Consider the following 12,607-nt stretch of genomic DNA (forward strand, 5'->3'; position numbering starts at 1 on the left):
GTTTTTTGTGAGTTATACAGGTGCATCTCAAATTAGAATGTCATGGAAAAGTTCATTTATTTCAGTAATTCAACTCAAATTGTGAAACTCGTGTATTAAATTCAATGCACACAGACTGAAGTAGTTTAAGTCTTTGGTTCTTTTGTGGTGATTTTGGCTCACATTTAACAAAAACCCGCCAATTCACTCAACAAATTAGAATATGGTGACATGCCAATCAGCTAATCAACTCAAAACACCTGCAAAGGTTTCCTGAGCCTTCAAAATGGTCTCTCAGTTTGGTTCACTAAGCTACACAATCATGGGGAAGACTGCTGATCTGACAGTTGTCCAGAAGACAATCATTGACACCCTTCACAAGGAGGGTAAGCCACAAACATTCATTGCCAAAGAAGCTGGCTGTTCACAGAGTGCTGTATCCAAGCATGTTAACAGAAAGTTGAGTGGAAGGAAAAAGTGTGGAAGAAAAAGATGCACAACCAACCGAGAGAACCGCAGCCTTATGAGGATTGTCAAGCAAAATCGATTCAAGAATTTGGGTGAACTTCACAAGGAATGGACTGAGGCTGGGGTCAAGGCATCAAGAGCCACCACACACAGACGTGTCAAGGAATTTGGCTACAGTTGTCATATTCCTCTTGTTAAGCCACTCCTGAACCACAGACAAGGTCAGAGGCGTCTTACCTGGGCTAAGGAGGAGAAAAACTGGACTGTTGCCCAGTGGTCCAAAGTCCTCTTCTCAGATGAGAGCAAGTTTTGTATGTCATTTGGAAACCAAGGTCCTAGAGTCTGGAGGAAGGGTGGAGAAGCTCATAGCCCAAGTTGCTTGAAGTTCAGTGTTATGTGTCCACAGCCTGTGATGATTTGGGGTGCAATGTCATCTGCTGGTGTTGGTCCATTGTGTTTTTTGAAAACCAAAGTCACTGCACCCGTTTACCAAGAAATTTTGGAGCACTTCATGCTTCCTTCTGCTGACCAGCTTTTTAAAGATGCTGATTTCATTTTCCAGCAGGATTTGGCACCTGCCCACACTGCCAAAAGCACCAAAAGTTGGTTAAATGACCATGGTGTTGGTGTGCTTGACTGGCCAGCAAACTCGCCAGACCTGAACCCCGTAGAGAATCTATGGGGTATTGTCAAGTGGAAAATGAGAAACAAGAGACCAAAAAAATGCGGATGAGCTGAAGGCCACTGTCAAAGAAACCTGGGCTTCCATACCGCCTCAGCAGTGCCACTAACTGATCACCTCCATGCCACGCCGAATTGAGGCAGTAATTAAAGCAAAAGGAGCCCCTACCAAGTATTGAGTACATGTACAGTAAATGGGCATACTTTCCAGAAGGCCAACAATTCACTAAAAATGTTTTTTTTTTATTGGTCTTATGATGTATTCTAATTTTTTGAGATAGTGAATTGGTGGGTTTTTAAATGTGAGCCAAAATCATCACAATTAAAAGAACCAAAGACTTAAACTACTTCAGTCTGTGTGCATTGAATTTATTTAATATGAGTTTCACAATTTGAGTTGAATTACTGAAATAAATGAACTTTTCCACGACATTCTAATTTATTGAGATGCACCTGCAGATGGATCGAAGTAAACAAGAGGATGGTCTTTGCCCATAAAATAGTGCAGCTAAATTTATTTATTTATTTATTTTTTTGATTTGTTGCTTTGGCTTATTTTCCAATAAATAAAACTCTTAAAACAATGTACAATTACTTTAGAGCTAGGGCCTATACTGCAGGAGAAAAATTGGTTCTCTGAGAATGTTGAATATAGCCTAATATTAAATATTTAAATTTTAAAATATCAAAATCCTTAAAACAAGATACATTTACCTGAAGCAATGTAATACATTTAGACTTGCTTTCAGAGAATATTCTCTGAAAGCAAGTCTAAATATGTTGTTTCAAGTAAATGTATCAAGGATTTTTTTTTTCATTGAATTGTCATTTAAAAAAAAAAATACCTCTAAAAAAGACTTATTGTTGGTAAGCACGTTTAATACAACCTTTAAGTCAAGGCACAAGCTGAATATCTGTTAAGTGCTAATGATTAATCATCGCAATAATCGTCTGAATAGTCGAATATTCGTTAGTTGCAGCACAAGCCACAGAAAGAAAAAAAAATTCTAAAGTAAACTGTTTTCAGGCGTGTTGGTTATTCAGACATTACATCAGAAATGTCTGATTCAAAGTAATGGCCAGCATCATCCAATCACCACCAACCATGTTAAAATTATATTTCTGAATGTTTTACTGATTACCACTGTCCCATGTCTGCTAAAAATGCTGAGTGGTCCAAACATCATCTGCAGCCTGAAACTGAACTTTTGATTGGATTTTAGGAGTGAATGCACTTAGCTGCAAAGAGCTATAGGATGCTCCCTATGTAGTGAATGACTTGACCTCTAGTGTGCTGTCTGTCTGCACTGGTCTCAGAACAGTTTAAAATACACCTTATTTTCATCCTATTTCCATATAAAGCCTCCAGCAACATTTTTCAGCTTTTGGATGAACCCATTGTTTCTCAGTGACAATGCACAGTAAATATAGGATTTATATTGGGGGGTGCTTAAGTACACAGTGTACATTGTGTTTAGCAGCATGACGTTTCGTGATAAATTGCTAAAATAAAAATGGCATATTAGAGTCTAGTTTCATCAGATCTTTTGACTCAAACATGTAAAAATTGTTTCTTACCAGATGTAGTCTTGTTGGTGTTTCTCCTGAAGACAAACTTTATTGTGGTAGGCACCATGTTGTCGACTCCGTGCATTTGAAAATGTAATCTGATATTAGAGTCTCATGAACTGAGATCAGTCAGTTTAAATGAAATTATATTATGGGATGCATATAGCAAAGCCAAAATACAACAGCCACATGTGTAAGCGGAGTTGCACAAGGGTAAGGAAACAAAGGGAACAAGGATTCTGGGCAGGTTGGAGCATCTGTGCTATAGCATGTGGGTGTTTTACAGTTTGACAGAGGACTGATGTCAGACAATGTCTACTGTCTGTGCTTTAACTGAGGTTATGCATCAAGATTGGCGCAAATTCTAATTTACAGGTACTTTCAAGAAATTAACCATTAACACGGTCACACTCAAATGCTTCTCTCTAATGACTCCTTAGTCCAGTGGTTCTCAACCCTGTTCCTGGAGGCCTACCAACACTACACATTTTGGATATCTCCCTAATCAAACACCTGATTCAGCTCCTCAGTGGAGACTCCAAGACCTGAATTGAGTGTGTCAGAAAAGGGACATCTACAAAATGTGCAGTGTTGAGGGGCCTACAGGAACAGGATTGAGAACCACTGCCTTAGCTCAAGCCAGTGCTACTTGATTGGCTTTATGAGCCCTGGGTCATTTTTGGCAGCCTTTATTCCCCTTGGTCTTACATTAACAGCCTGGAATACCGCAGTATTTCTTAAGCATCTAAATGTACAAATCCTGATTCAGTTCTCCAAACTTTTGATCTCCATTATCTACACAATCTCATGGCGAAATCATAAGGATACTTGCTACTTTTCTAAATTTGGCTAATTCATATGATATTGTATGACTGCACTCGTATGAATTCATACAACTTTCACTATAGCCAATAATGTAGCTGGACATCATTTCTATCTAATACATGATAATTACTTGCTTCTGTCAAACACAACTTTCTGTCATATTTACACACTCTACTTATAGGTTAGGTTTAGATAAGGGGTTTGGGTAAGGGCATAATAAAGCCAAAAAAAAAGAACCATCCTCACTTTCAACTGCTTTTATTTTCATCAGTTTTGTGAAATATTTGTATGAACTTAAAGATTCAACAACTAAGACATAAACTGAACAAGTTTCACAGACATGTGACTATAAAAAATGGAATTGTGTGTGTGTGTGTGGTGGTGGTGGGTCAGAAGTAACAGTCAGTATCTGGTGTGGCCACCAGCTGCATTAAGTACTGCAGTGCATCTCCTCCTCATGGACTGCAACAGATTTTGCTGTGAGATGTTACCCCACTCTTCCACCAAGGCACTTGCAAGTTCCCGAACATTTCTGGGGGGAATGACCCTAGCCCTCACCCTCCGATCCAACAGGTCCCAGATGTGCTCAATGGGATTGAGATCCGGGCTCTTGCAGGAAATCACGCATAGAACGAGCAGCATGGCTGGTGGCATTGTCATGCTGGAGGGTCATGTCAGGATAAGCCTGCAGGAAGGGTACCACATGAGGGAGAAGAATGTCTTGCCTATAATGCACAGCGTTGAGATTGCCTGCAATGACAACAAGCTCAGTCCGATTATGCTGTGACACACCGCCCCAGACCATGACGGACCCTCCACCTCCAAATCGATCCTGCTCCAGAGTACAGGCCTCTGTGTAACACTCATTCCTTCGATAAACGCGAGTCCGACCATCACCCCTGGTGAGACAAAACCGCGACTCGTCAGTGAAGAGCACTTTTTGCCAGTCCTGTCTGGTCCAGCGAAGGTGGGTTCATGCCCATAGGCGACGTTGTTGCCGGTGATGTCTGGTAAGGACCTGCCTTACAACAAGCCTACAAGCCCTCAGTTCAGCCTGTCTCAGCCTATTGTGGACTATCTGAGCACTGATGGAGTGATTGTGTTTTCTGGTGTAACTCGGGCAGTTGTTGTTGCCATCCTGTACCTGTCCCACAGGTGTGAGATTTGGATGTACCGATCTTGTGCAGGTGTTCTTACACGTGGTCTGCCACTGCAAGGATGATCAGCTGTCCTTCCTGTCTCCCTGTAGCACCGTCTTAAGCGTCTCACAGTACAAACATTGCAATTTATTGCCCTGGCCACATCTGCAGTCCTCATGCCTCCATGCAGCATGCCTAAGGCACGTTCACACAGATGAGCAGGGACCCTGGGCATCTTTCTTTTGGTGTTTTTCAGAGTCCGTAGAAAGGTCTCTTTAGTGTCCTAAGTTTTTATAACTGTGACCTTAATTGTCTACCATCTGTAAGCTGTTAGTGTCTTAATGACCGTTCCACAGGTGCATGTTCATTAACTGTTTATGGTTGATTGTTTTCCATGCTTGTTCATTGTTTAAACCCTTTAAAATAAAGATCTGTAAAGTTTAGATTTTTCAAGATTCTTTAAAATACAGTGTCCTGGAAAAGAGATGTTTCTTCTTTTGCTGAGTTTAAGCATGTCCTTAATGCCTCGTGCATTGAACTCATGCTTACTTCCACACAAGACACCTGAGCATTTGCATGTGATGAAATTGTACTAAATCCTATGAAATAACCAACTCATATGTAGGAATTTTCATGAGATCGGGTTGCTATTATAGTGCGCAAACTCGGATACTGTAACATTTTATATCTTGCAGGCAAGAAGAACAATTTACAAAAAATGCATGAAGTATTTGAAGTGTGTGTGTGTGTGTGTGTGAGAGAGAGAGAGAGAGAGAGAGAAAGAACAGACTTTGATTTTTTCCAGATGGGGATTTAATTTTTTAGATCTGTTGGTTACTTAAAACAGATGTTTGTGACTGACATAACAGACAGAAACTAGATTAAAATTAGCTGGAAATCCAATACCAACACAATGGATAGAGTAACAGACAAATATTCACATAAATCACATCAAGCGCATGCCTATGATCTCTCTTAATATGATATTAGCTTGTGATTTGGTTGGAGAAATGTTGCAGATCTGCACTCTAGGTGACTTTTCTTCTTTCATTTACATTGTTTGAGTTACCATAAGACACGTATTGCTCAAGATGGGAATCATGTTTATTCTGGCAAAAATTCTTTACATTCTGCATAATTCTAAACAATATTCTAGAGCATTTTGTTGTCTAAAGTGCTGTGTGACAATCACAATTAGGCCACGACTATGGCCAAGCCTGACATATAGAAGCTAACCCAACCGAAACTGATATGTTGTTGATTAAATAGTGCATCAGTATAAGGAATATTCAAACAGTAAGAGGGATAATATAATTAAAAAGCCCTAATTTTCTAATGCTCAATATCATGCTGATCATTGAGAAATTAACCGAACACCCAACCCTTTCACTAAATGACCTGAGAAAACCTCTACTGTTCCAAAATCTTAAAAATATGAAATGGAAGTTCATAATGATTGAAAGTGTTTGATAAGAGGTAGGATATCGATTGCTTTGAAATTTATGGATGTAACTTCTCAATACTGTAGTTCTCCAGTTAAATGAAGCTAAAGAGCCCTCTAAATGTGTATTGCTTTACTGACATCACAGCCTATGTGACACAAGATAAAAAAAAATACAACAACTGAGGATGAAATTTTACATCAAAGCTATAAGTCTCAATAAATGTAAGAAGTTATCCAGAATGCTCAAATGATTCAAATTCAAATTTAACTTCCACAGATTATTTAGATTCACAAATCTAAAACTTAGCCTTGATTAAATTCTTGAGTTCCCACTTATCATTATGGTTACATTCTACCGATCATTTAGCAAACAGAATTGCAATCACCTCAACTAGAGCACCTCAATAAAAAATAAAGTATACAGTTCCAAAATGGAATAAACGAAACATTCTATATGTAACAAACACAGTTATTTTCTCTCCATTATTAGAGTATTGCGTATGAGATAATATTATAGAGGGTTATGAGAAAAGATCTGCTAGATACAGTATCCATTGTATTGTATTTCAGGTCCAAATGCAGATTTACCAAACTTCTCGTAGACTGATTTTTGTGCACCATATACTGAACAAATCTATAAGCAATTCATATTATAGCCAAAAACTCGAGAATTTGCGTTGAGCTCTATAAGCAAAATCCAGATACCTGCAAATCTTTGCTGGCATTTGGTAAGATCAGGCTTACCTCAGGGAAGGCCTTTTAAAATGTGGTAGATCAGAAGATTTGTGGGGTAGATTTGTTTGAATATCCTTAATTTGTAAACTGTATCTACAACTTCCTTAAAATATTTTATTTTGTCATCAAATATTATATTTAAAATAAAAGATGCATTTTCTTATATGATGGGATAATCTGCTATCAGACATTTAAAAGAGTACTCCTTTCTCATGTCTTTCTGTAGTACTGTAGTTTCAATAAAAGATTATTTGGGCAATTTACTTATTTTATTAATCTCCATTTTAATTAAAGGAACAGACCTCACCCGACTTGGTTGACGTCAGTCCCTTCTCCGGTCTCCACTGAATTGCATACAATTTTGAGTGAATGTTTTAACTTTTTAGAAAACCTGTGAGACATTTTTTTATAAGATCTGTATTTACATGATGACAGACATATATATATATATATATATATATATATATATATATATATATATATCACATATATATATATTAGTTATACTTTGATTCATTGTATATCATGATTGTATGATTATGAGCTTATTGCCTTTAAATATTTCATTTTCAACATAACACAGAGTGATTTGTATGGTTTACAGGTCAAAGTATATGTCTGTTTGCATCTTAAGTTTATATTTCTATTTTTCTTTTTGGTATTCATATTTTGCTTAGCATGGAAATTAACCAAGCTATTTTCATTTTCAAAGCTGATGCTAATTATGTTCAGTATGTGACTATTTTGTTTTAATATTCCAATAAAAAGCGTTATATATAATGCCTCTACGGTTATAGTCAGCCTTTAATCCCTAAGAATTCTGGCCATTTAACATGCTATAATGCATTGGAAATTGTTTTAAGCAGCATTTTCAGTTCTTCATGCAGGATATTCACTAAGGGGACACTGATTTCTATGGATTGTCAAGTATCATTCATTAGCTTGTATTTACTAACGGTTTGGTGGCTTTTGCAATTTTGCAGCGATTTTTTTTTTTTTTTTTTTTTTTCTCAGTTTTTGCAACTTGTTTTGCATTGTTCAGTCCTTCTCACCAATAGGTGGCGACAGAAGCGTTTACAGGCACATGTGTTTGATTTTCAAGCAAATATAGTAATGAGGTTTCTGTTGAACTGGACTCAAAACTTTTACATTAAGGCCTAATTCTCCCAATACAAAAAATAAAAATAAATAAATAAATAAATAAATAAATAAATATTTTGCTTTGTCCAGAACTACTGCATTAATACATAAAAGTTAAACATAATGCCCTCTCAACAAATTACCTTACAACTGTTGCACAAATGATCTTTCTAAAAGAGACCATGTTTTAAGGTCTTTACACAAATAAAAGTTTATGGCCATTTGACAAAGAGGACTGCATTTGTATTAACAGAAGAAATCACAATAAAAATCAATTGGCAGTGACTAAATTTATGCAAAACATAACAAGACTTACTTAAATCGAGCTGCAAAACTTAATCCCAAAAAGGATTCTAGTACCAGCTCTGATCTTAAAAGTGTTGCCTCACCTGCTCTCATTTCTGAACCATTTCAGTCCAGCACCAGGCCAAGGGCCCTTCACAATTTTACAGTCCAGTTCAGTGAACTAAATGAATAGAACAGCTTGTTTATCCCTGTCTGTAGCATTATTGGAAGAAAATAAATAAAATATATCTTGATCATAAGAAATACAGTCCACAGGTTTGGTGTAGGCTGATAAACTAAACTGCATGAGGCTGCATGTGAGTGGTGCATATTTAAATGCATACATAAATTCAAATATATAAAGAAATGCATGAGGCCCCTTCTTTTCATTCATATCTGTGTTTATGAGTCAATAAAATTAAATGAATCAAATTAAAATGAATCATGTGAACTGAATACCATCCACAGAAATGTTAGAAATACACATTTTTAAATTTAGTTTAATGCTATCATTGCACTTTATCACAAAACATAAATAAATGAGTAAGTATAGCATTTGTAAACACAGATGTGAATAAACAGATAGGGCACAACATGATGGCTGATCCATGTTTCCATGTGCATGTGTGAATGTGTTTGTGTGCACGCTCTCATGCTTTCTTTGGTGTAGTTTTGGAACCTGACAGACCATTCTCTGTGTTATCAATCCCTGAGGAGGTGACAAGGCACTCCTTACTGAAAAAGACAGAAAGAAAGGAGTAGAATGAGAAGGAGTAATTATATAGGCCTACAGCAGCCCCCCAAAATAGTTGGATACATTTTGGCTAATTAAAAATTTATGATTTTGATTGCATTAAATAACAATATTAAACCAAGTGGCAAATGAATAGTGGTAGACCAGTGGTGTAGTAGTGTCTGAAGAGGTGGGCATACTGTGAATTTATGAAGAACCATAAATATATTTACATTTATATATATTAGCCAAAGTTTAGAGCATCTCATATATACTGGCAGCCAAATGTTTGGAATAATGTACAGATTGTGCTGTTTCAGAAGGAAATTTGTTCTTTAATTCACCAAAGTGGCATTCAACTGATCACAAAGTATAGTCAGGACATTACTGATGTAAAAAACAGCACCATCACTATTTGAAAAAAGTCATTTTTGATCAAATCTAGACAGGCCCCATTTCCAGCAGCCATCACTCCAACACCTTATCCTTGAGTAATTATGCTAAATTGCTAATTTGGTACTAGAAAATCACTTTCCATTATATCAAACACAGTTGAAAGCTATTTGGTTCGTTAAATGAAGCTTAACATTGTCTTTGTGTTTGTTTTTGAGTTGCCACAGTATGCAATAGACTGGCATGTCTTAAAGTCAATATTAGGTCAAAAATGGCAAAAAAAGAAACACCTTTCTCTAGAAACTCATCAGTCAATCATTGTTCTGAGGAATGAAGGCTATACAATGCTTGAAACTGCCAAAAAACTGAAGATTTCATACAAAGGTGTACACTACAGTCTTCAAAGACAAAGGACAACTGGCTCTAACAAGGACAGAAAGAGGTGTGGAAGGTCAGATGTACAACTAAACAAGAGGATAAGTACATCAGAGTCTCTAGTTTGAGAAATAGATGCCTCATGTCCTCAGCTGACAGCTTCATTGAATTCTACCCGCTCAACACCAGTTTCATGTACAACAGTAGAGAGATGACTCAGGTGTGCAGGCCTTATGGGAAGAATTGCAAAGAAAAAGCCACTTTTGAAACAGGAAAAAAAAAAAAAAAAAAAAAAAAAAGGTTAAAGTGGGCAAAGTAACACAGACATTGGAATAATTGGAAAAGAGTGTTATGGATCTTAACCCTATTGAGTATTTGTGGGATCAGCTAGACTGTAAGGTGCATGAGAAGTGCCCGACAAGACAGCCACATCTATGGGAAGTGCTACAGGAAGCGTGGGGTGAAATGTCACCTGAGTATCTGGACAAACTGACAGCTAGAATGCCAAGGATCTGCAAAGCTGTCATTGCTGCATGTGGAGGATTTTTTTATGAGGACTCTTTGAAGTAGTTTAAGAAATTCTGAAAAAAAAATCAAATTGTAATAGTAATTTTTCACTTTATTAATGTCCTGACTATACATTGTGATCAGCTGAATGCCACTTTGGTGAATAAAAGTACCAATTTCTTTCCATAAGAGCAAAATCTGTACATTATTCCAAACTTTTGGCCGCCAGTGTACATAATGGTGGGGATTTTGATTAATCTCAGTTAAAATCCATTCACCAAAGAGATTTTTTCCCCCACTCATTTGTTTTTTCCACACTATTTCTGCAGATTACAACTATGCCAGTAGGAGCCAAATGAGCATATTTTATGTTAAGAGAAAGTTATCGACTCATTGATTCAAATGATTTGTTAAAAAACTAATTCTCTCATCATTTACTCACCCTCATTCCATCCCAGATGTGTATGAATTTCTTTCCTCTGCTGAATACTAACAAAGAGTTTTAGGATATCTCAGCTCTGTAGGTCCATACAATGCAAGTGAATGGTGATCAGGCCTTTTTAAGTTTTTCAAAAAGGAGATAAAGTGTGCATAAAAGTAATCCATACGACTCCAGTGGTTTAATCAATGTCTTCTGAAATGATCCAGTTTGTTTTGGGTGAGAACAGACCAAAATATAACTCCTTTTTCACTTTTCATCTTGCCATTACAGTCTCTAGGCACGATCATGATTTCAAGCTCCATTACACGTCCTAGTGCTTGACGCATGTGCGTTAGATGGCGCTATAGGAAGTGTAATCGAATTTGAAATTATGATCATGCCTAGAGACTGCAATGGCAAGATGTACAGTGAAAAAGTAGTTACGTTTTGGTCTGTTCTTACACAAAACCAACTGGATCCCTTCAGATGATATTAATTATGTTTATGCTGCTTTTATGTGCTTTTGGAAGCTTCAATGGCCTGATCACCATTCACTTGCATTGTATGAACCTAAAGAGCTGAGATATTCTAGAAAGTCATACACATCTGGGATGGCATGAGGGTGAGTAAATGATGAGAGAATTCCCATTTTTGGGTGAACTAACCCTTTAAAATATGATAATTTATGCATGTAATGAACATTTCCATTAACTTACTTTTTTTCCTCAAGCTTTGCGAGAACGAACAGAGTGAAGTTCTTTAGCAGCATGAAGGCCATTAAAAAAGCGATGAAACCGCCGACACAGGAGGCAATGATGATGGTGAGTGTGTTATCAACCACCCTTACTGAGACAGAGAGAAAGGTGCAACCAAAAAAAAAAAAAAATATATATATATATATATATATATATATATATATATATATATATATATATAAAGTGAAACAGAAAAGGAAATGGAGAGAAATAAGATGGGTTACTTAATTGTAGACCTTGAAATATAACATGTTCTTGGGTATTCATGTACATTGTCTGTCTGCAACTCATTCTCTTTTCCATAACATGTGTCCATAAAACTTACATTCCTCTACGACGTATAGCGTGAAAATGGCGCTGTGATTTTTGTCCTTCTCTTTGGGGTTTTTGCCAAAGCAGGTGTAGACGCCTGCGTCCTCGAATGTTACATTCCAAAGCAGAAAGGAGATATTATTTCGTTTGCTGGAGCCAACATACTCCACCCTCTCACGATAAACATTCACTTTAGATGGCTCCACATTATCCATTGGAATCACAGAGTCAGCCACCTGGTTGGAAAACAAGCTGTCTGTTATAACTCAAATTGTTACACAAATGCTGTCACATTTAGTTCAACCTATATTGAATGAATATGTCTTTTTGTCAATCTTTGACACTGTCAGTCTTACTGCAGTGGCAAATATTTTTCCTAAATATTCTGCCTATTTTACATACTTTTTTTAATTATTATTATTATTTTTTTTTTACAATATCTTTATCTGTTATTACACATATTCTAATGCCAAGCTGTTTTTACTCCCTGCACACTGAGGTCATTCATTCTTATTCAAGTGCAAATGGTATCTAAGTCAAGTTAAACAAAAAATTGTTTGATATAAAACACCATGACTGTACAATTTGGGAATGCAAAGATGCTTTGAAGACTGATATATGATAACTCTCAATAGAAAAACAATAGTGATGTTGCATCTGTGTTCCAATCATTAATACATAAAAAAGGTGCTTGCAATGTCCTGCACAGACTATAGTGTTAAGGAACTACATGCAGTAAATAAATTAATTAATAAGAACTGCTCCTTTTCACCTTAGCACCTGAAGCTATCTTGAAGCCAAGGCAAACAAAACCAGCTCAAGAAGAAGTAAGACATTCTATTTATA

General features: G+C 36.7%; 1 protein-coding gene across 2 annotated transcripts in view; it reads right to left on the reverse strand.

The window, feature by feature from the left end:
- Window positions 1–5,747: 5,747 nt before the first annotated feature.
- The window catches only part of LOC127430003 (sodium channel subunit beta-4-like), a 28,506-nt gene continuing 21,646 nt past the window's right edge, over window positions 5,748–12,607 (reverse strand). The window contains exons 4-6 of one of the 2 annotated variants that reach the window (XM_051679398.1): window positions 11,775–11,997; window positions 11,411–11,540; window positions 5,748–9,000 (exon numbers count right to left, since the gene is read on the reverse strand). In XM_051679398.1, the coding sequence (XP_051535358.1) occupies window positions 8,916–9,000; window positions 11,411–11,540; window positions 11,775–11,997 (438 nt within the window). In that variant the 3' untranslated portion in view covers window positions 5,748–8,915. Of the gene's footprint in view, window positions 9,001–10,180; window positions 10,348–11,410; window positions 11,541–11,774; window positions 11,998–12,607 lie in introns of those variants that run through there. The other variant, XM_051679407.1, reaches the window with a different exon arrangement.

The sequence above is a fragment of the Myxocyprinus asiaticus genome, chromosome 3 (genome assembly GCF_019703515.2).
Source record: "Myxocyprinus asiaticus isolate MX2 ecotype Aquarium Trade chromosome 3, UBuf_Myxa_2, whole genome shotgun sequence".
Lineage (NCBI taxonomy): Eukaryota > Metazoa > Chordata > Actinopteri > Cypriniformes > Catostomidae > Myxocyprinus > Myxocyprinus asiaticus.